At 47.4% G+C, this 24,027-nt stretch overlaps 1 protein-coding gene across 2 annotated transcripts; it reads right to left on the reverse strand.

The window, feature by feature from the left end:
- Nucleotides 1–1,108: 1,108 nt before the first annotated feature.
- On the reverse strand, nt 1,109–15,124 carry LOC133912823 (arabinosyltransferase XEG113-like). 2 transcript variants are annotated; one of them, XM_062355746.1, is made up of 10 exons: nt 14,188–15,122; nt 12,737–12,993; nt 12,348–12,483; nt 11,785–11,879; nt 11,628–11,681; nt 10,576–10,689; nt 2,678–2,776; nt 2,463–2,579; nt 1,851–1,937; nt 1,109–1,771 (listed from the first exon to the last, which is right to left on the reverse strand). In XM_062355746.1, exons 1-10 carry the CDS (start codon nt 14,912–14,914, stop codon nt 1,601–1,603), a joined length of 1,857 nt encoding a protein of 618 aa, XP_062211730.1. In that variant the 5' UTR covers nt 14,915–15,122; the 3' UTR covers nt 1,109–1,600. The 2 variants fall into 2 exon arrangements, with proteins under 2 accessions (XP_062211730.1, XP_062211731.1); XM_062355747.1 differs by lacking the exon at nt 1,851–1,937 and having other exon boundaries at nt 1,601–1,827; nt 14,188–15,124.
- Nucleotides 15,125–24,027: the final 8,903 nt, after the last annotated feature.

Consider the following 24,027-nt stretch of genomic DNA (forward strand, 5'->3'; position numbering starts at 1 on the left):
TGACAAATATGTCTCCCTCTCTTCCTCTACTTCCTCCTCCACCTGCCCCACCTTGTCTTGTCCAACACCACCACTGTCGTGCCCCTCCACCACCTCCGACCTCCCACCCTATGTTGTCGTTGCTGGCCGAAAAACACTTTCAACCAATATGAGAAAGAACTTTGAATGGACAAAACTTTCGAATCAATTTGAAGAAACTTTTAATCCACTAATGAAAACTTTCCAAATTAGTTAGAAGAACTTCCAATCCAATTCACAAAAACATTCTATTTGATCTTGAAAACTTTCTAAGGTTATCGGGGAGCGGTGGCAACTGGCTACATTGTGGCGTCGACTTCTAGTAAGATACAACTCCACCTCTATTGGGAATGGCATTGGTGGCGCGCGGATCCAATTAGGAGGTCGCGGTGGCAAGCATGGCTGTGACCGGGAGGTAACCACCAATGGAACCGAGGAATGACGGGTTGGTGCCTTGGCAGGATGATGTTATCATTTTTGGGCTATTGGGTTGTTCGCTGCGACAAGAACAAACACATGTTGTAGGAGGTGGGGATCGAAATTCCAACCGACCTCTGGGGATGAGGAATTTGCAATTTTCCCTAAGTAGAAACTGTGTACACCAGCAACGAGATCCCTACCGACCTCTGGGGTTGTTCGCTGCAACGAGATCCCTACGACAGCTTGGATCCTATAACATCAAGAAATTATTTCATAGTTTGTTTTCTAGTGACATTCCCAGTTTCAGGATGTTACATACCAGATGCATGGAAGATTTAAGCCCGATCCTATCTCCAACAAGAACCATTTGAATTTGAAAATATCCCAAGATAAAAGGCCTAAGGTTTTTAGCCTAGAGGCTGGCAAATTTCCAGAACCGAGCCGGTCTAAGGATATGCTCAGGTCCTGATTCCCTGGACGCTAGTCCTGCCTGCGCACCCTCAACCTCAAGCCACCGGGTTGCTCAAGATCTGTAAAATCTAAAGTCCGGCTGCAACGTCATGAGTTCATGGGGTAGGTATTTTGTAATTTGTAAACTCTTATCTCGATTTAATGAATATGAAGAATGGGTGTACTTAGTTCTATGTTTCTCTTTAATGAACATGAAAAATGGAAGGGGAAAACTATACAAATTCAGTTTCTGTTCAAATCATCTCAAATATTTGACAAAAAAAAAAAAATAGTGAACTTATCCTAATGGAAAAATCTCCGCTTCGTGCCCAAATATCATGGACCAGTTAGAGATTGTTGTTTTTCATTGAGGCTAGCTTCAGTCGAATTCATCAGGTTGCTTGACCAAAGAACTATGAACGATACAGCAGTTTTACACCACGATCTAAACTTTACATCAACCAATATCGACAGAGCCCATGATTAGTCTGATGTAAACCATCCATAGGAACAAGGAACAGAACAAGGGGCAACTGCTTTGCCAGAAGTGAATCACCTACAGAAAAGTAGAACTCAAAAACTGACCCCCATTTCGTTTCTTCAAGGCAAGAAGTAGGTCCGAATAGTCTCGATGGATTTCCAGCAGAAAGAAGCACGCCGCTCTTGTAATATGAGTGAACCTGTAGTTAGTCTCTTTCTTGTACCTCTGATGTCATGACCAAGGCGGATGGTCCTGTTCCCTAGTCTCCGGGGGGCGTGGCTTCCACCCTGGTTTCTCATCCCAGTACATATCATAATATATGTGCCCTATTTCACAGAACTGCACGCAGCACCATAGGCCCACATACCTCTTCACACGATTACGGAACTTCGTCTGCATAGTCTGGTTTTAATAACGAGTGGTAAGATGGGAGATCTTATTCATAACTTTAAGCAACACTGAAAAATAAACAGCAGCTTACTGCATCAGCAAAACCTCCGAACGCATCAACCATAGATGAGAACTGTATGATTTTGACATTCTTATATGATGAGAAGACATTCAACAGCTGCAAAAAAGAAAGGGAGAAAAGGCACAAACTCCAGCATATGCCATTTCCAGAAGCTCTCAAACAATAAAGCAAATGTCACAATAGCTAACTATATTAGTTCAAAGTTTACAGTCTTTGTAAACCTTTGTTTAGTGATTTCTAGTGATAAACACCTACTCTGACATTGGTTTTCCTTGTGTTTTTTTCTTCTTTCATTCATTTCTTTTGATAGTAGCGGTTGGGACCCTTCAGTGGTAGTGACAAATAGAAGACCAACATTTCCTACCTTCAAAAGTGGAACAGCGTTTCTGAGTTTGCATGAAATGGCTTATTACTTCAGATTTATTCTCTGTTTCCACTTTTTTTGGTTCTCAAAACCTTTCCTCTAGCTATCTCTTCAAGTTCTCTGTACGAAAATTCAAAACTAAGGGAACCGAAAGGACAGATTATAATGTTGAGACGAGTCTGGCCATTGATATAAGTTGTACTTTTAGACTTCATCAAAACAACAAACTCCACGGGGAAGAAGAAATCATGATTTACCTTTTGTTCTGTGCTATTCCTTGGTAAAAGGATTCTGTGTTTATTGGTTTCATTAGCTGTGGAGCATCTGGAACTATGATCATCGCAGAGCTGAACCTCAAGTAATGACTCTTTCACCTAATTCCATACTCCAAATAGAAATAATTAGAACTCATGCTCACCTCTGTTGTCGTCAAACATTCAATATGAAATGACTGCAAATCACGTGATAATACCTGTTTCGGCAATGACGGATTCTCAAAAAAGGAGTACTCTCTGAAATCAATATGTGGACCAAATTCTTCCTTGGGCAAGTCGTTCAGCATAACATGTACCTGTAATATAGAAATATTGATTAAGAAAACTTTGCTCAATGGTTCAAGTACAAAAATTATCTAGCTATTCCCTCCGACAACTTTTCCAGGAGATATTTGACCAGGAACAGAGTTTAGTAAATCTATGTTTGAGGAATCCATAAGACCATGACTTGACTACCAATCCATTAAGTTCTTTGGAAAGATGGGAGATGGCGGTTAGTATGGATAGTCTTGGAAATAGTCTATCATTAATCTACATGTATGCCTTATCTTTTGGAACAATTGAAAAGGTAATATGCCATATAACAAGGACCGAAGAGAGTACAATATATTTCAAGTCACAAGCAAGACCAGTGCTAGAGTATGTTACATCACACAATATGAATCCAAGATGAATATTTTGAATATCCTCTTTACTCCCACAAAGTATTATTGTTCTCCTTTAACCCCAAAACTTTGAAGTAGCCCATATCACTCACTAGACTTCTAGTACCAAATCACTTCACCTCTTAAAAGGGAAGTTTTAGCAAGTTAACAATACATGCCACCGGTTTTGCCATATTAGCCTTCCACATCGCCATCAAATGATTGATTCTTCTTGGGCATTTTAATGAACAGAAAACGACAACAAGCAGGTGACGTCTTGTGGCACTTTGAAAGCTGATTTCTAATGAGTGCAGTTGGCTAGCGGCATCGGTGGGCGGTGGCACTAATGGTGGCGGACTCGGGTAAGCACAGATGCTCAGTCAGAAACAACAATGAGGGAGGCTAACTCTAGGAACGGCTCTAGGTGCGCACCAAGCTTGGGCCAGTAATATCGACGGCTGCACTTGAGGAGGTGAAGTTTAGCAACGGGAACAAGTCCCAAAACTCCACTTCAGTGCTGGTGGCCACAGGGTGGCTGGCAGTGGTATGGGAGGGGCATGAAGAAAACAATGGTAGTGAGATTATTCCGGAAGCTCTTTGCAGCAAGCATGGTGATAAGCTCGACATTGCTGTAGGCAGGGGGCAGCAGCAGGTTCAACTACTACACGAATGTACGCACCTCCTTGACGCACACCACACTACAGCAAGCCATGTTGAGTATCACCACACAGTGCCTTGTGCACCACAGTGCTATGCAAGCGTTCTAGAAGCACCACCCATTGTGTTACAACTTGTAGACTAGTGCCCAATGCTTGTGCTTGTGGTCATTGATCTCAATGGTCTTGCATTTAGTTCCTGGGCTTGTAAGATAGATGCAAATCATGTGGTTCCAACTACATATTGCATGCATATGACTCCTAAACCCAAAATAATCTGGTTCTACCTCTCAAACGGATGGCCTTCCTCTGGTTCCCCATATGGGGTTTGGCACAGTTGGCTTAATTAGAAACGTGGAGAAGAGAGGGTTCAGAGAAACATAGAGTTCGGTTGAGAGAACGTGTGTGCCGCAGGGGGAGGGGGGAGGATGGTGGCATGCAGGGCCATCATGGCAGAGCCAGTGATATGGACTTAATGAACTCACTACCATGGAAAACCACCTACAAACCAGCCTCAGGGGGTGAAGTGATCCTCATTTAAGTGGACAACAAAACACTCAGGGTATATCCATCACTGCACCTGTGACTTGTGTGCCCTATCTATCACGTACTGGCAAGTAGGGGCAACTTTATTTCACTCAATTGCTGACAAGTTGGTGTGAAGCACTATGTTCCTATCTACTGCTCCATTGACAGATAATTGGTATTCGGTAAAAAAAATTGTGTTCGTTCACACATACTTATCAGTTTCACATTTCGTAGGAGTTTTCCACAATACCCTTGTTAACTCTACCGATATCCTTAATTCACCACCTTTTTCTTTCTTGTGATAGTTAAATTCGTATATAAAATGTATAGGAAAATTCACAAATACAAGGTATATTGAGACATCTAACATGACACCCCAGTTTTATCACTAACAACAGATACTGCGTTTAACAGAACATGAAAAGCGGGGCCCATTGAATGAACTTATTCCTGATAATTTTCGTAATTATAATGCTCTTATAGCAACTAATCACATCATTGAAACTACTGCATTCTAGCCAACTACGCATATTAGCATATATAATGATCAACCGGCGACTCATGAAATTATGAAAGGAGACATGTAAATTATACGATTGAATTACAATAGCCCACAGGTATTCGAAGAATCCTTACTAAGTTCACAAAAGCCACGCCTTTGCTAATAATTCACTCAACACAAGTTGAAGCAAAACGATGCGGCAGAAAAAAATAGGCCTGTTGGGGGTCGTTGTTAAGGACCCCCGACGGCCCCTTGACTTAACCAGCCCAACCTTCCGAAGCGTCGGCCTCCCGAAGGCTCAGCCTCCCGAAGCCTGGCCCCCCGAAACCTCGGTCTCCCGAAGCCTTGGTCCCCCGAAGACTCGGCCTCCCGAAGCACTGGCCTTCCAGAGTCCTACCTTCCGAAGCCTTCACCTCCCGAAGCTATGCCTCTCGAGGCCCCCGTCTCCAGCTGCTCGAGCCGGCTTCCCGGAGGCTACAAGGTGAGTCATCAAGCCTCTGAAAAGATTTGCCAGAAGGGAGCACCGGTCATACTATGCCTGTAAAGAAGTGACCAGCATTAAATGCCTAGGGTGGTGGACGCCACTCTGACACCCCTGACAGTGCGGCCTGGCGCCGTAGTTGGCGACCGGCTCACCCCTCAGGGTGCAGGCACCGCGATGGTTACTAGGGTAAATATTTATCTCCCATGGGAGGAGGAAAATAGTTATCCGAGATAAGGCCTAGTAATTCAGTCAGATCCCAGATATTTGTACATTATGATAACTTGTACGTCAAGCTACGCACGGCTCTATAAATAGGAGCCACGATCACTGGGCTAGAGGGGGCTAGACGGCAGAAAGACACAGGGGTGAAAAAACACCAAGTCACGCTGTGATACTCCCCCCAGATCGATCCATTTTTTCTAACATCAATACATTCGTAGTGTTCCTTTTTCTTAAACTTCGTCTTCAAACTTGAGTCTCCTCCTTAGAAGAAACTCTCGCCGTACTTGCTGGAACACTATGCGTAGGGAGCCCTAGGCTCAGTCCTCTCCGAAGGTACAGAAAAATAAAAAACCATAGGTTTACACACCCGCAAATAGCCACCAAGCCTACAAAAAAAAAAACTCCACACAAAACCCACGAAGACCCTCCAGCACCTTAAAGGCGTAAGTCTCCGTGCTGGACAGGCATTCCGTTCGTCATCTTTAAGGTCTCGCTAACCTACATGGCAGATAGACAAAGACCGCTCCAGCATCTTGAAGACGTAAGTCTCCGTGCTGGACAGACATTCCGTCCGCCATCTTTAAGGTCTCGCTAACCTACATAGCGGATAGGCAAAGACCGCTCTAGCATCTTGAATGCTTAAGTCTCCGTGCTGGACAGGCTGTCGGTGACACAGGAATCAGGGGTCCCCGAGTCCCGAGGCCAGATCAGCAGTTTGCCACGTGTCGCCCTCCCGCGGGGATTATCTCCGCGAGGTACGAGAAAACTAAGTCCCGGGAGAGGGTGCTCGGGGCCATGAACAGTGGTTCCCGAGCACCCGAGTTCCCCTATGATCCGAGAAGACCAAGCGCCGGGAAGAGTGCTCAGGGCCGTGAACAGTGGCTCCTGAGCACTAAAGTCCCCCGACGACCAGGAAAGCCGAGTACCGGGAAGGGTGTGCTCGGGGCTGCGAACAGTGGCCCCCGAGCACCCGAGTACCCCGAGGACCCAAGGAAGTTAGTTTCGGGAGAGAGTGCTCGGGGCCGTGAACAGTGGCCCCCGAGCACTCGGTTCCCCGAGGACCCGAACAGCCCGATGTTGCATTTAAGAGGGCGTGTGGCCTGTCACTTCCAACTGCTCCTGCCACGCTCGGTGTCAGTCCCTGCCACGGCCTGGCAGGGAGGCGTGGGGACATTTAATGCACGAGTCCCATCCCGCGTCATCCGGCGTGCCTCGGGATAACATCGCAAAGCCCAAGGCGCCCCGCCTGCCGCCCTGCTGTGTCAGGTGTACAAGACCGAGCAGGCACGCCGGACCGTTCGGTGGCTGCCTGGTGGGCCCTCTCCGCGGCGCCCGTTGCAGAACGACATCATGACGAACGAGACCGGACGGGGGCGCGTTTTCAACACCCCCCGGTCACTTCGCGTAGCAGCTCATGATGGTTGCTTTCCATTTATGGCGCCTTGGAACTTGTGCCCTCCCTTTCTTTAAGGAAGGGCCGATCGACACAGAAAAAGGGATTCTGGGATCGAGGAAAAGGAGGAAGACAGAGGTCCAGTACAAGCACAGAAGCTGAGATCACCAAAGAACAAGGAGCCCGAAGCTCTAGGATAGACAAATATTCTTGCAAATAGCAACATCTCTGAGAGACATTCTCAGAGCATTTATAGCATACACACAGGAGTAGGGTATTACACTCAGTGCGGCGCGAACCTGTCTAAAAATCTCACCTGAGCATTTACTGCATTCTGCATTCGATTCTTTCATTCCACCTGCCATCGCATTTACGCCCATTTATTTCACCCGCAAAACAGATTCAGAATCATCCCCACGGCCGAATCTCAAAGGGAGTCCCTCCAAATCCCTGCTTAAGGAGTTCACCCTCCGACAGCTGGCGCGCTAGGTAGGAGGGTTGCATCCTTGAATTTGTTTTGTTTTTCCTGCAGAAAAAATGGCAGGTGGCCATCGTCTCCGACACACCAGCTCCAGCTCCAGTGAAGAAATGGAACCCCTCGCACAGGAGGCCCCAGTCGCTGCTGCTCCTCAGCAGCAGCCACAGTTTGCCCGCACGGCGCTCCCCTCTCGTGGGGACCATGGCGCTGGGCCCAGCAGGGCTGCCGCCGCCGTTACAAGCGCACCGCCTAACCGTCAGCAAGTGGCAAAAACTCCTGCCGCGAAGTCCACGTCTGGATAGGGCCGGGCGCTGTTACGGCGCAGGCTCGCCTTCGGCGATGCCAGTCCCGGGAGTGCGCTGCTTGCGGCGCAAGCTCTCCTCAGGCACCCGCCAGTCCAGGCGGCGGGGGAAACCCCAGAGGGCCGCTGGCTCCAGGAGGTGGCCGCTCTGGTGGGCACGGCTCACCGTCAGGTGTTGGCCGAAAGCTCCCGGGCCACCTCCCACCGCGGCGCAACCAAGGCCGGTCCATCCTCAGGTGGCGGCCGAACCGGCCGGGGGGGCCTCCAAGTGGAGTGCCACCCCCCTAGCCACTTTCGGAGCTCAGGACCTCCGCTTGCATCTCAACGAGCGGAGAGCCGTCGAAGATACACGCGTCACCCTTGAGCGCCAACGGGAATCCCGGCATGAGGTCGAAGCCGAGGACCAAGCCTCCTCCATGCCAGCCCTCCCCGGCTCGCCGACGTTCACCGCCCAGGGGCGCTGCCCGCGCAGCAGGGTACGGCACAGGCTGCCACGCCTTCACCAGCGAGCTCCGCCGGGTCAACTGGCCCACCAAGTTCCGGCCAGAACTGCCGGAGAAGTACGACGGGTCCATCGACCCCGTCAAGTTCATCCAAATCTACACCACCGCTGTCCAAGCGGCTGGCGGCAGTGAAAAAGTGATGGCTAATTATTTCCACGTAGCCTTGAGGGGCTCTGCCCGTTCTTGACTTATGAACTTACCCCCAGGATCCATCGGCTCCTGGGATGACCTCTGCCATCAGTTTGTGGTTAATTTTCAGGGCACGTTCACGCGCCCCGGCCTGGAGTGCGACCTCCACGCCGTCAAGCAGCAGGAGGGGGAGATGTTGCGGCGCTTCATACAGCGCTTCAGCCAAGTCCGCGACACCATCCCGCATATAACCCCCCCACGCCATCATTATCACGTTCCAGCAGGGTATCCGCGACGAGCGGATGCTCGAAAAGCTGGGCACGTACGAAGTCGAGACCACCGCGGAACTCTTCGCGTTGGCCAACAAGTGCGCCAAGGCAGCGGACGCTCGCTTGGTTCATGGTGGTCACCCACTACACGTACCTCATGGTCAAGATGCCAGGCCCAGCAGGCCCCATCTCCGTACCAGTCGAGACCGGCAGCGCCGTCTCCTGCGCCGAGCAGCTATACTCGGCCTTGGTCTCAGCTCGGGCCGAGGTCGAAGGTTACCCAGGGGGCCTGGGACCCTCTTCATCCAAACCCCGACTCGCTGCCGACGCCTCCGTTCCTACGAAGGAGGTCGTGGTGGGCGAAGACGCTTCCCAGGTCATCCGAATCGGCGGTGACCTAGGCGGCAAATAGGAAAGCGCGCTCGTCGCCTTTCTCCAGGCTAACATCGACGTGTTTGCAAGGCAGCCGTCCGATATGCCCGGGATCCTTAGGGAGGTGATCGAGCACCACCTTGTTGTGCGCCCGGACGCACAGCCAGTGAGGCAAAAAGTTCGGCGGCAGGCGTCCGAGCGCCAGGAGTTCATCTGGGAGCAAGTAAGCTCCTTGACACCGGCTTCATCCGAGAAGTCCTCCACCCCGAGTGGCTGGCAAACCCAGTCATCGTCCCGAAGACCAACAGCAAGCTCCGCATGTGCGTCGACTACACCGACTTAAACAAGGCTTGTCCAAAAGATCATTTTCTTTTACCCCGCATAGATCAGATCGTAGATGCAACCGCGGGGTGCGATCTTTTATGTTTTTTAGATGCAAACTCTGGTTATCACCAAATTCGCATGGCCGTAGAGGATGAAGAAAAAATTTCTTTTACCACTCCGGTGGAGACTTATTGTTATGTATCAATGCCATTTGGTTTGAGCAACGCTGGGTTGTCTTTCCAGCGTGCTGTGCGCATTACTCTTGATTCGCAGGTTAGCTGCAACGTCGAGACTTACATTGACGATCTCGTGGTTAAATCCCGAGACCACGCCACCCTGCTGGAAGATCTAGCCGAGACTTTCAACAGTCTCCGCACTACCCGCTTAAAGCTCAACCCCGAGAAGTGTCTTCAGGGTGCCTGCGGGCAAGCTCCTCGGTTTCTTGGTCTCTAGCCGAGGAATCGAGACCAACCCAGAGAAGATCCGGGCCATCGAGCAAATGCGACCCCCGGCTCGACTCAAGGAAGTTCAGCGCCTCGCTGGCTGCATGGCGGCCCTCGGATGCTTCATCTCCAAGCTCGGGGAGCGAGGACTCCCCCTCTTCAAACTCCTGAAGAAGACCAGTCACTTCGACTGGACGCCGAAGACCGAGCAGGTCTTCCGCGACTTAAAGAAATATCTCATCTTGCCGCCCATACTGGTGGCCCCCTCCGAGGGAGAGCCTCTATTGCTCTACGTCTCGGCCACACCTTAGGTCATGAGTATGGTACTGGTGGTGGAGCGTGATGAGTGCTCAGCGTAATGGAGGCTATCCTGACACCCCTGACAGTGCGGCGCCGGGCCGTAGTTGGCGACCCGCTCACCCCTCAGGGTGCAGGCACCGCGATGGTTACTACGGTAAATATTTATCTCCCATGGAGGGTAGAAAGTAGTTATCCGAGACAAGGCCCAGTAATTCGATCAGATCCCAGATATTTGTACATTGTGATAACTTGTACGCCAAGCTACGCACGACCCTATAAATAGGAGCCATGGTCGCCTAGGCTAGAGGGGGCTAGACGGCAGAAAGACACAGAGGTGAAAAAACACCAAGTCACGCTGTGATACTCTCACAGATCGATCCATTTTTTCTACCATCAATACATTCGTGGTGTTCCTTCTTCTTAAACTTCGTCTCTAAGCTTGAGTCTTCTCTTTAGAAGAAACTCTCGCCGTACTTGCTAGGACAAGACGAACTCTTGCTCCAACAAGACCGCATTATAAAAAAGTGATTTTTCCTTACAGCATTACCTGAAGTACATGATCCATTGGGCAGAGAAAAGGTTGTCTGGTCATTGTTCCTTCCATAACTCCAGGATGTCCAAACCACATTCTGTCAAGCCTGCACCATAATGGAGGCATTACCTAAAAGTACAAACTGTAGTCAGAAAAGGGACATCCACATGTACGAAGAACAAAAACAAAGCTAGATAATACTTCAAAAACCTACTACCTCCAGTAGTAATAGAAGATAGCAACATATGATAATTATGTCTTATCCTCACTGTAAGCAAGCACCTACTGTAAGTAAATGTTCAACATCTAGTTTGTTTACAGCAGAAGATTTTGGAACTCTTTACGCATCCATTCGTCCAACACAGCAGAAAGAAATATCAAAGTTTTGATGGCAGAGGCAGCTTTAACAGAAAAAAATGTTCATGAAAGTTTTCATTGTCGGCGCTTGGAGTATCTGGATCCAATGCAATGGGAAATTTTCAGGAATACCAACCCCCACAGTCCAAGCATGCCGAGCTGTCTTTAAATCTGATTTGGCTCTAGTTATACTTAGCGCAAAGCCTTCTGATCGCCCCCTTCTTTTTGCATGGCTTGACTCCTTCTAATCTCTAGCTTTGTAAATTCTTCCCCCCTCTGCTTTCTACATAGTACATAGCCTCTTGTAACCTTTTATTTAATATATATATGCCGAAGGGAGCTCCCCTATGGTTTCAGGTAAAAAAAAAATATCAAATTTGTCACCATAGTAACTCTACCTTGCCCTAATGGAAAATTTGTCGGTACCATGGAGTTGTAAAATTTGCATTAAGGTAGAACGCTACATTTGTACTCATTTCAACCTTCTGCTTTGAAGTTAATAGATAGGCAAGTAAAATTTCTGGGAAGAGATCAAATTAATGAAGCCAATGTTGCTGGGACAAATTGAGTTCAGTGAGATGCTTCCACCTATGCATCTCTATTTAATCCACAATCATGCATGTTAATAATGTAACACTAAAAAGCTGCTGAGCAGAAGACAGTCATGATGTATGAATCAGATTAGTACAGCAAAGAGAGGTTTCACCAACCAGTGTCCGCTTTAACAAGGACGCAATCGCAAGTGCAGTTCTTATTTGCTTCAACTGAAAATTATCAAACATATGACTAATTAGATAAAAACACATGTAAGTATAAATAACAGAAATGCAACCGGTAATTTGATCAGATATATATGGACGAAGATACCTGATAATTAACTAATGCAAAATGAGATTCAACAGTATGAGCACCATCTAACAGCAAACTTTTTGGAATGTTAGGTTTAAATGATAGGAAACCTCCTGAAACATGAGACCAGACAGCATAAGAACATGATGACATAGCAGCATGTGGAAACTACATGACTATTGGTAGGCACTTCCATTTTAGGCAGTTGAGCAACCCATGAAGATTTAAAAGGAATCAATGTTCATCTAGACGCTAAACGTACAGACAGTCACCCTGTGACTATGTATAGTTATCATCTAGACGCGTCTAGACTGGACGCCAAGCCCTCAACTAAACTGGACAGCAAGCCCTCAACTAGCATCTAGTAGTCGTCTAGACGCGCTAGATGACCATCTACGCGAACATTGAAAGAAATAAAGAAAAATATTTTTATTATTAAATGTGGTGTTCTTTAATTGGTATTTTAATATCTCTGGAGCCATTAGGTGACTGGTGACTTTGAGATAACATATAATCATGAGCCCCTATTCCCAAAGGTAGACTACATTTTACAAATCGCATGGATAAACTAGTGAATAGACCTGGAGAGTCATAATATGATGGCTGATCAACAAAAAGCATTGCTTCACGTAATCTATGGCGCTTTCCTTCAGTACCCGCATACTGAAAAGTCGTATGCACAGCATATGGTTCTAAATGAAGCTGCTGATGCATGCCCTGACAATCAAGAAAAATAAACAGAACAGTTAATTATCAATAGGACAATAGGGCACTATGGACACAACAACTGCAATCTGGGGGGAAAGGTCTATGAACACAGGTACAAAAAATGGGTCTAGCAAAAGAATGTAAACAAAAAAACATCTAAAGAGCATCAAAAGATATGATACAACTAGTATCTAACCAAAAAAGTGTTTTCACATGCATAATTTATTTCTAATTGCTAATCCCAAATAAAATATACTCCTACCTGCACAAAATATGTATGGCCATTGCAGAATATACTTGCTGGTAGTACTCCCAGCTTCAGTTTCCCATCATAAGAATATACAAGATCATCTTCTCCTTCAACTGACTGTCCAAAAACTTTGTGTACAAGTTCATTAAAAGCATTCTGGTCCCACAACTTATCATCAGATAAGACTAGGTCTTTCCAATCTTCAGCCAGCTTTTTAGCTGGTTCAGTGGGTCGCCAATGGAAAATACCAATATTGAGTGCACCAGTAACTGTGCATAAGATAACAGCGATGAGTGATTAATTGTATACTTGTTACAAATGTAAAAATATGTCGGAAGGATCCGATTCCATTTATGAAAATGGTGCGTATTGACAGTATGCTAGACAGGAAAAATAATCTTATTCCACATATGGTTAAATGGACGAGTTGTCGGTGAAAATTATGGGAGATACAAAAGAGCATCCGAGTAATCTAGTTAATGGGCTACCAACGTGGAAGCCCATTAGTGGGCTCTATATATGGGGAGGCGTGGGGTGAGGGTGTGTACGGTTCAACCACTCCAAATCCTAGCCACGCCCCTCCGCCCGACGTCCCAAAAAGCCTAGTCACGCGAGCGGTGCTAGCACACCGGCGCTCAACGTTCCACCCCAGGGCATATGGATACCGTAGAGACGTTGCTACAATTGTAGCACTGATCAGCTTGACAACTTGAACTCAAAGCTGCCAATTTGACTTTTGTTCCGAGTCGGAAGTTGGAACACACCCGACTAGGAAGTCTATCACCTACATCTACTCGAGTAGGAGATCACGTGGAAGGGACGATTGCCTTGCTGAGTTCGGCTACTTCCTCTACATCGACGCGAACGACATTAGACCGGTCTGCTCCAACTCTTCTTCCGATGTGGTACGTGTCTAGTGGTAATGATATATGATCCCCTACTCGTAAGGTTTCCTGGTTGAATGCGGTAGAAAATTTTATTTTGTGCTACCGTAGCCTACCCATTCCCTAACACTAGCATCATCAGTTGTGTAGCTAATCCAAAAGATGATAGAATAGTTTACCTAAAAGTTGGGGAACTATCAATGCACGTACAATGTTGCAGTTTGGAACTTACTAGAATCATAAAAAGACACTAGAGAGCAGGAATGTGCACATGCCCAGGTGTTGAGGGTGAAGCAGAAAATAAATAATTTTGAGGGTGAAATCATAATGTTGATTCTTTTGTCCATGGAGATTGGGGGGTACAGGTGATAAGGTCCATAAGGACCTCCAATATCTAAAGATTCTTTTGGCGTGATTATTATAGTTATATGCAGATCACACCATTTCTCCTCTCGACTCTAAATGTATGATGCAATGTGCAGTTAGTTGCTGAGCTGCTCCGAAAAGAGACTGATAAACAACAACACTAACAACTTAGCAGGTAGCAAGATTCACAACCTATGTCATGTTAGCAATTACCTTCCCTCCAGTTCTCCAGGCTGTCGTCGGTGACGGTGGGTATGACCTGGTCGCTGGACGTGAGGAGATCAGCGTCGGGGTACCGGGCGAGGTAGGGAAATGGGTTCTTGAGCCACACCATGTCTGTGTCGCACATAAGCAGCTCGTACCCGAATGGCAGGAGCGCGTTGATGAGCAGCACCTTCTCCCTGCCCATCTTGTGGAACGTGGGCGAGCCCCACCCGGCGTCCTCGGTGGCCATCCTGCTGCCCATGTCGAAGGCGGGCACGCCCCGGAGGTAGAGCTCCCGCAGCAGCTTGGTGTCCATGGCGCCGACGAGGAGGTTGTCGACGCCGAGGTCGGTGAGGTGGCGCGCCCAGGTGAGGATAAAGTCGAGGAAGGCGTGGTTGCCGAAGGTGACGACGATGACGCCGTCGCGGGCGCGGGCGCGGACCATGTCGCGGGTGAGGCGGAACGCGCGTGGTGGGGGCATCCGGGCTCCCCGCGGCGGGGGCTTCCAGATGGGGCGGTTGTACATGGTCTCGGGTTGGGCTGGGGTGAGGGCGATGGCGGAGATGTTGGCGGCGGCGGGGGAGGTGGCGGCCGCGGGGAATGGGAGCGGTGGCGCGGAGAGGGAGGAGGAGGAGAGGAGGAAGAAGAGGGCGGAGACGGCGAAGCCACCGAGGACGGCGCCGTAGATCCCGACGAAGACCGGCTTGGTGGACTCCGCGGGGCACCACGCCGCCATTTCCTCCGGCCGGGGTCCGGGTCGCCGGAGGCGGAGGGGGTCAGCGGGCGGTGGTGGGGTGGGGTGGGTGTGGGGGGAGGCGTGGGGGCGTGGGGTCCACTGGACGGTGGGTGCGGACTGGGTCCGGCACTCCGGCTGGACGGCACCGTCGTCACGTGAACGGTAAGAAATGGCGATCCCGTTACGGGAAAGCTGCGGGTGCGGAGTCTGCGGATACGAAGGGTCCCAACTTCCCACGCTGCCATGAGGGTCAGACGGGGAAAAAATACGAATTTATACATTATATTTGAGCGTATTTAATAAAATAGATAATATTTTTCTGTATGTATAATTCTAGCATTTGTATTCGGTACACGGTGTGCCGAAAATGGTTTTTCGAGATATATATATATATATTAAAAAATTCAACGAAGTGCATCTGCCACATTAGACTTCGAGAGGCTGAAGGGGACGACGTTGAGATATATCTTGCAGACTACAGTTTCAGCCCATCGAAGATAAACTTTACCAGTAAGGGGCTACTGTTAGGAATAATCTCCCGTCCCCCCTCTTCGGAGGGTAGCTCGAAGTCTACTGGAAAGATCGCATGCTTGTCATTGCACTTCGTTTCAAGGACTTCATTTGAAGGTGGTGAAGATTACAAAGCTCCATCGGTCGAAGGGTGTAGGCGCACCCGCATCCTCGATTTCCCGTGCCAGCAAAGACGTAGGCGAGCCTTCGATCGAAGGACAAAGTCCGTGCCTGAGGTCTTGAGTGATCGCGGCGGGCGAAGGTAGAAGCTGACCTTCGCTCGGGGGCCGAAGGCCATCTGACGGACGACTGAGTGGAGAAGACTTTGGCAGATCTTCGGAGACGAAGATCACTGCGGGACAGTGGGCCCGTTTTGGTCGTTCGGGGCAGAGTTGTAATTATGTAATTATGCTCACTTGTACCATAATATCCCCGGATATTCCGAGAATGTAGCAGGTAAAGGGGTAGGATTTGTAAACCACGTCTGGGGTGGTCTAGTACGGACTATAAATAAGGCCATACTGTACCCGGAAGAGCAATCAAAAAACTGTTCCACCCCAAACACATGTCACCCCGAGGACCCTTCGACTTTCCCGTAACCGAAGGTCCATATTGTTTGGGTTTTCGGTCCCAACAAACATGCACAACATTAACCCTTGTATCTTTTATCATCTCAAGATGGAGGCGGAAAGTGACGATGTACATTAGCGAAAGAATGCCAGTTGTACCAGTCAAGGCTATCAAGGTAAGATGGTTGTCGTCTCCGAGGTGGTGGTTGGAAGTTAGGAGGATGTGTACAAGAAAATCCAACATCATCTTCACGGTCATCACGGTCCTCCGGAGATGGAGGCCTCGGATGGAGGGGTCGAGGTGGCATGAAATCGTCATTGTCGTCGTCTTGAGGTATCACGGTACGAGCACGTCCTCTTGTAGTATTCGTTGAACCTTCTCCTGTATGGCTGGTGGAACGTCGAGACATTGGTGGCATGAAATCATCATCAGCTCTTGTACCCCTTAGGTTCGCTGATCTTCATCGTCTTCTACGCGAACCAAGTATCATACCCCCGCCGAAGAGCATATATATTGCCAAGAAGTGTGGGATTTCTTTGTTGATTAACTTTGCATCTTCTGGGAACGCCTAAAGTAGAAGAGGGGTATTCGAATCAATAGCAATAAGATAAGTATGGTGACCAAATTGAAAATGACGAACCTGTATGTGGGATGCATACTGGTCGGGCAACATCGCCATCTTTCTTTGCCTCATACAGAAACCCAGCACAGAAGGATGGTCGACTAGTTTGCACACCCTGAGGTATATTTGGCGGCGCTCATGCAAGAGGGCCCTAAGGTTGTCGGTTGTTACATGTACGAGTGGAACGGTGAACGCAGAACATGGAGGTCTTGCATGCAATTTTGACACAGCTTGGATTAGGTTGATCTCATTGAAGGGATCATCCTTCCCTCCATGCACAACCTGCAAGGAGGCATTTAATGCTATATCGATCGTTGTAGGTGTTCATGGATAGCCAGTACTAGAATATCTCACCATATAGGTATTGATCTTTGACTGCAACTTTTTTGCTCTGTACCAAAGCACGAATCGATGGTTGTTTAATAAACATTAAACATGTATGAAATATCGTAAATGATATATACAAATGCTTAATAAGTTACTCATAAATAAGTTATGTGTCCTAATTAGTTGACAAAGATTATGTAAATTAAATGTAATTACTTGAACACTTAAGTGTATGGCATAGTACAAATAAGTATATAATATAGTGAATAACACATAGTACAGATGACTACACAAAACAGATGAGTACACAATATATTGCACTGGCTCATCAACGACGCAAGCCGCAAGCAATCCCTAGGAATTAAGCGTCTGGCGGGTGTGTGGCCCTCATCCCAGCGGCCTGAGCTGGCCCCTACCACGTGTGCCCTTGGTCGTCATCTTCATCGTCGTGCTGTGTTCCAACTCCACCTAATGTGTATCCAGAACCGCTAACTCGGCCCTGCATGTACCACGATGTAGGATCGTCATGCGGGAATGTGGATGCTGGTAGTATGTGCTCGGAAGGAGTCCGAAATGTTGAAGTCTCAGCTTGCTGGTACCATTGTGAACCCCCAGGTGCATTGGGATATTGGGGGTATTGGCCACTTAGTAGCTCGGTGAAGCTGCCCGTTTGCAATGCAGCAGCCCAGTCAAAATCTTGTGTGCCGCTCCAGGTTGGCGTCTGCTGCGTGTAGTTAATGACGTCCTCATGGTGAATTGATAATACTGGTTGAGGTGTCTGCGTAGCCTGAGTAGGTTGTGTGAACTGAGGGGGATGGGAACCCAGTGTACACTCCTCAGGAGCAGGAGCATCGGTGACTTCCTCGGCTCCAGCACAAGAACGTGTCACATGATGGGCCACAGACGAAGGTGCCTCCCGTGAATGTGCCTCATGAGCACTGGACGAGCGCCTGCTGTGGGATGCACAGGGCGAGTCCATGGCGGGTACGTCGTGTCCCCTAGAACGCGGGGCACAACCACCTAGACCACGTATCGCGGACAACAAGCAAAACCCTCTCGTCCTCATATAGTCCCGGAGAGGGTGCCGATCCCTTCGCGTGGATGACCCACTTGCTTCCCCACATGCATGCTCCGCATGCGTATGCATTTTCGTACCCCACTTCGATCTGTAGTTGTTGAGGGTTATGTCATTAATACGGATGAGGAACTAATGAAAATCGTTATAAGTATAACATCACTTACCACCACATGAAGAAGTCGGGCACGATCTTCGGGGAAGGGTCTGGGGGCTGGCGGTACGTTGCCGCTGAGTAAGGTGGCACGTATGCATGAACAGTACCACGAAAGGTACTCCCAGTACGTGCCATCATCGTACTGTCCCGCAGGAACAACGACATCCACTAGGTCTAACTCTATCCACCGGGTTATGTGCTCTGCATTAATCTCCAACCAGTCATGTGTGCCTGCGTTCCTCTGTGCACTCCTCCTGTACGTGACATAAACAGTTATAATTTCGTAACATAATAATGGTACGTACAATAACACACTTACTCGTGTGCCCGACTAGCGTCTCGTAGGGGAGGTACTGGCACTAAATGACGATGACCAAACTGCCTCTATACACGATCAGGAGAATACACTTCCACATTGTTCATGTACAGCAAAAAACATCTGGTCATCCATAAGTCCGAGTCACGAAAAAAAGAGGATGCAATGAGACCACCGGTCGCAATTTCGACCACTCATTCCCTACGCTATGGATCCCACTCCACGAGGTTGGCGCTGAGGACGTCAAGGTCACTGATCACTCGGGAGTAGTTTCCATGGTCTTACTGGTGAGTCCATCGCAGCCTGGCATGAATCCACCGATACCCCATAGTAGGCCTCATGTCGTCGGCAATGCCATCGGAGATGGGAACTGGATAGTAGGTCTTGCTTACCCACGGTCAACAAACCGGGAGATACTCCCAGCTCCAGAGCTGTAGAAGGTGTAGGCAGCCAGAAATAGATCCCATCTTCGTTGACCGTTGGGTAGCGGCACCAATCCTTTGTATGTAGCAGCCAATATAGCAGATCCCCAACTGTAAGGTGTCGGCTCGTACGGATGTAACGCGAGCTAACATGCTAACCATACAATATGCAGAAGTACATAATCACTTGCCGTATTGTAGAACATAATGCCTCCCAGCAAGATGTACAAGTACACCTCGTAATGCTGCATAACTGTAGCCTCGTCCGCATCTGGTGGGCAAGGACCGAACTGTGGTAGCCCATGAATCCATGACATGGAGAGCCCAACATCCTTCATGTCATATTGCACATTAAACCTACAAGATGCAGAGACTCAATGAACCACGAACAACACTGCAACGTATGAAATGCTTTATGTAATAAATAATTAACTACCCTAAATATAACTCTTCCACTGCTCCTTTGCTAGTCATGAAAGTACTAACAGGGTGCCCCTTATTGAGAGCCCGGTCAGCATGGTCATGTCCCGCAAAGTTACGGTCATCTCTCCATAAGGAAAGTGGAGCGTGTGCGTCTCAAGACGCCAGCGGTCGACGAGGCCTGTGAGCAGTGAGACCTCGATCAGCGGCAGGGGAGTCCTGCCACCACCCTCTATGGGAGCTCCTGCCATTATAAGAGCGAACGGTAGTAGTCCGGCATGTGCGAGTGGCTCGTGGAAGCGAGAGTCTAACTCCTTAAGCTTGCGTACACTCCTGGAACGCAACGGGACCAACTGCAAAGGTATGCAATACATTTATTGAGTAAGTACCAAGTTATCAGAGCAATTGAAATTCACGTATTATCGTTGTACCTGTTACCCTACGAAAATCATCCTTCCCCTATGGTTCTCATCGTACCGTAGCTGAAGAAGCTTAGGAAAGTGAACGTGAGCCATGCCAATGATTTCAAGCCTCATGGTTCAATTACAAAACAATGTAAGATAACAGCTATTACAAAATCGGTACAACAACTAATAGGTGCATAACAAATTACAATAAAATCCATGTATCCAATTAACTTCATAAAACAAACTCAATGGCAAAAATCTAATACATTCTAGTTCGATCATAGCCGGGTCGGACAAGTCCTCCTGTCATAGCCAGATTGTTTGCATATTTTGCACCTACGTAGTCCATCAACAACATCTGCTGCATCCATGTCACCTTGCAGCCTCGTGGCTCTAGGCCTTTCAGGATCTGTGCATCGGGCTCCGGGATAAGGTACCCACTTAGGCCCCTCGATTACTTTGTAGCTGCTTCCGATGTTGAAGGAACGCATCTTTAGAAGCCATGTGCTCCTTAGTGCATCATCATGAAATAGGGTGATACGTATTGTGATCCGTCGTTGCCGCCCATGTCCCTGCAAGCGGCCAATACATGGGAGCATGGGATATGGTGCGGTTTTGGCTTATTGCATGTGCACTTCACCTCGTGAGGACCAATTTGATATTGTTGCATGGTGTCCCCCGCGCTGTATCCTGAAGTGTACTGACGATGACACATGACCTCAAATTCATTGTTGGCTCGATCGTAGATCCTAGTCCGATGAAAGTGTGCCTTACTCCTCCTTCTGGATATGATTTCCTCCACCTTATGTGCAAATCGCATGCTGCACTCCATTGCAGCTATACCACGATCTCGAAAGTAGTCAGCCATTCTATAGAATATGAGCTCAATGATGGCACACAACGGGAGGCCGCGTACACCCTTTAGGACAATGTTGAACGCCTCCGCTATGTTCATTGTCATGATCGTATACCTAATATAAGAGACAACAATTTTAGATGGGATATTTTCGTAAAGAAAAGTAAAATACGATCTTTCAAACGCTATGTTCTAACCTGAAACCGTGAGTGTCATGGATTAGGGCCCAACGCTCCGCCGGCTTTCCCATTATCCGCTGGCTAAACGTAGCACATGAACGGCTAATGATGGTTTGGCCCCCCACCATTTTGCATCCGCAGATGGTCCTTCTGTGCTTCTTGCTCTGCCATCATCTTTTGAGTGGTCTCATTTAACTCTAGCCATATCTCGTTGAACTTCGTCTGCTGGTTCTGAAGACACAACTCTTTGAACCTCTTTACAAGACCCTTGTTGTGGTGCCTTGAGTAAAGGTTCGCACCTAAGTGTCGCATGCACCACCTTCTCTCCACATCAGGCCATGCAATGGAGTGGTTTGTGATGTCATGCAACACTTTCAACGCATGCAAGAGGCCCTTGTTGCGGTCTGAGATGATGCAGACTCGTTCCCTATTACCGACGACACGTGTCCTCATCAAGGTGAGGAACCACGGCCAAAAATCATTGTTCTCACTCTCAACCATTGCATACGCGAGAGGAATGATCTGATTGTTTGCATCTGCCGCCATCGCTGTCATTAGGTTACCATGGTACTTGCCGCTAAGAAATGTGGCATCCACACATACCACCGACTTGCAATGTCTGAAAGCTTCGATGCATTGGGCAAAGGACCAGAAAAACCTAATGAGGTATCAGTCGGTGCTGCTGTATGACCCATCCTCCAGCTTGATCAGCTCATCCGTCATGGCCCACTGGGTCCCAGGATTGGTCATGGCAATCTTCTGCAGCAGCCTCGGTGCATAGTAGTAAGACTCTTCGAAACTTCCAAACAACATCTTCAACCCCTTCTGCTTTGCTCGCCACACGGTGATGAGGAGTTGGGCTATGAACCTCACATCAACAGCATGGCTCATATTCCTAACAGCCTCTTCGCTGCATGTATGTGGGGTGTGTCTACTCAGCATAAAATAGTTCTCGTGCTTTGGCTTATGTGCTCGTACGAAGTAAAGACAATTCGGGTGCTTGATACACCTGACCTCATACTCCGTATGATTAGACCGGGTGCACTTGTGGTCCCTTCTTGTGATTACAGCATAGTTGCTGATAAAGTGGATGACCTCCTCCCTGTTTCGAAACCGTTGTCCCACCTGAATGTCGCTATTCTAGTATCCCCAGTTAGATAGGGTGTTATACTCAACGATGGTACAATCTAGCAGCCCAGCACCATGAAAGTACTGGATCGCCGGCACGAGGTCATCATTGTCAGCACCTTCTTCGTCCCCACTACCACCGGCTTCATCATCTATGCATCCTGCATCTACCTCACCATGGTCCACTTCAGGTCCCTCTGTACCGGAAGTGCCCTCCCCGACATTACCTCCTGCCTCATCATGCATCACATGATGGTCTGATCATTCCACGCTAGGCACCGCTTCACCTTGCACCAGTCATGATACTATGTTTATGTACACTCCCATTTCAAAGTTCTCCTCTAATGCCTTGCGTGAGTACAAAGCCCATGCGTTATTCCTTCTCAAATCGAACAACGTATGGACAATGAGTGAGTTGTTTAGCACAAGCCGTGGCTGTACACCCTCTAGGACAACATTGTAGGACTACTGGTTCACACGCAAAAGACTCATAACATGTGATTTTAAGCCTTCTAGATCAATAGGTAGCTCAACCGTACTCTCTAAGTGCTGGTAGTTCTGAATTGATATGAGCATCCCATGCAAAACAGCGGGACGTTCTCTATAATAAATATATATAGTCATAGCGTCTCTGCTAAACAAACGTAAATGGGCAAATAACTACTTAGATGTATGTACTATACCTACTCTATTTTATCAACTTAATACTATTTAATCAATGTATTCGAACAGAATAAATACTCTACTTTCTCTAATTACATTTTTTTATTCTAAATATTAAGTACATACATAATCTACGTATAAAATTACTGTTACACTATAATAGATTCTATTACGAGATCATAAAATATGCAAATATTATACCTACTCTATTTTACCAACTTAATACCATTTAACCAATGTATCCGAACGAAATAAATACTCTACTTTCTTTAATTACATTTTCAATCTAAATATTACGTACATACATAATCTACGTACAAAATTACTGTAACACTATAATAGATTCTGTTACGAGATCATAAAATATGCAAATATTATACCTACTCTATTTTATCAACTTAATACCATTTAACCAATGTATTCGAATGGAATACATACTCTACTTGCTCTAATTACATTTTCTAATCTAAATATTAAGTACATACATAATCTAGGATCAAAATTACTGTTACACTATAGAAGATTCTGTTACGACATCATAAAATATGCAAATATTATACCTACTCTATTTTATCAACTTAATACCATTTAACTAATATATCCGAACGGAATAAATACTCTACTTACTCTAATTACATTTTCTAATCTAAATATTATGTACATACATACTCTACGTACTTACTATTACAGAAGGCTGTCCTCTTCACGCGCTGCTGCACTACAGCTCCTCGCGCTCGACTGCTGCTTCAAATGTTGCTCGTGCTTGCGCTCACCTGCTGCTCTACTCACTCAGCAAACTCGCTCTGCTCGCCGTCGCTCTGCTCGCGCTCGCTCTGCACGAATGCAAAAGATGGAGCGAAGGGAGCCATTTTATAGCTGTGCTCTGCCACGCGCGATGCAAAATGCCTCCAATCCGGCCGACCGACAGCATAAAGCATAAAGCAAAAAGCAAAAAACAAAAGCAAAAAGAAAAAAAAAGTAAAGCGTGACGCGACATTACGTTTCGGCACACAGTTACCGAAAAAGTGTATTTCGGCACACCGTATGCCAAATACATGTGATTTTCGGCACACGGTGTGCCGAATACACACTTCCCTGTATTCGGTACATGGTGTGCCGAATACAGGTGATTTTTGGCACACTGTGAGCTGAATACACGAATACAGGTGATTTTCGGCACACCGTGTGCCGAATAAGGTGTATTCGGCATACGTTGTGCCGAAAATGCCTTTTTCGGTACACCGTGTCCAAAAAATCTATTTTTGGCACTCTGTGCACCGAATACAGATACTAGAATTATAAATACAGAAAAATATTGCCTATTTTATTAAATACGCTCAAGTATATTATATAAATTCGTATTTTTGCAGGGTCAGAACAAATGAATACGGGCCTGCAGGGCAGGAAGGCAGGCCAGGCACAAGGGGGAATTAATTTAAATCGGACAAGGTATTTGCATCT

The sequence above is a fragment of the Phragmites australis genome, chromosome 3, assembly GCF_958298935.1.
Source record: "Phragmites australis chromosome 3, lpPhrAust1.1, whole genome shotgun sequence".
NCBI classification, from domain to species: Eukaryota; Viridiplantae; Streptophyta; class Magnoliopsida; order Poales; family Poaceae; genus Phragmites; species Phragmites australis.

What these genes read in the sequence shown, in the direction of transcription:
- LOC133912823 (XM_062355746.1), bottom strand. Translation starts at nt 14,914, where the DNA reads ATGGCGGCGTGGTGCCCCGCGGAGTCCACCAAGCCGGTCTTCGTCGGG. An exon ending in GCCATACATATTTTGTGCAG is followed by an intron (nt 12,484 to 12,736) that starts GTAGGAGTATAT and finishes CTTGATTGTCAG; the next exon opens with GGCATGCATCAGCAGCTTCA. An exon ending in GGAATAGCACAGAACAAAAG is followed by an intron (nt 1,938 to 2,462) that starts GTAAATCATGAT and finishes TCTTTTTTGCAG; the next exon opens with CTGTTGAATGTCTTCTCATC.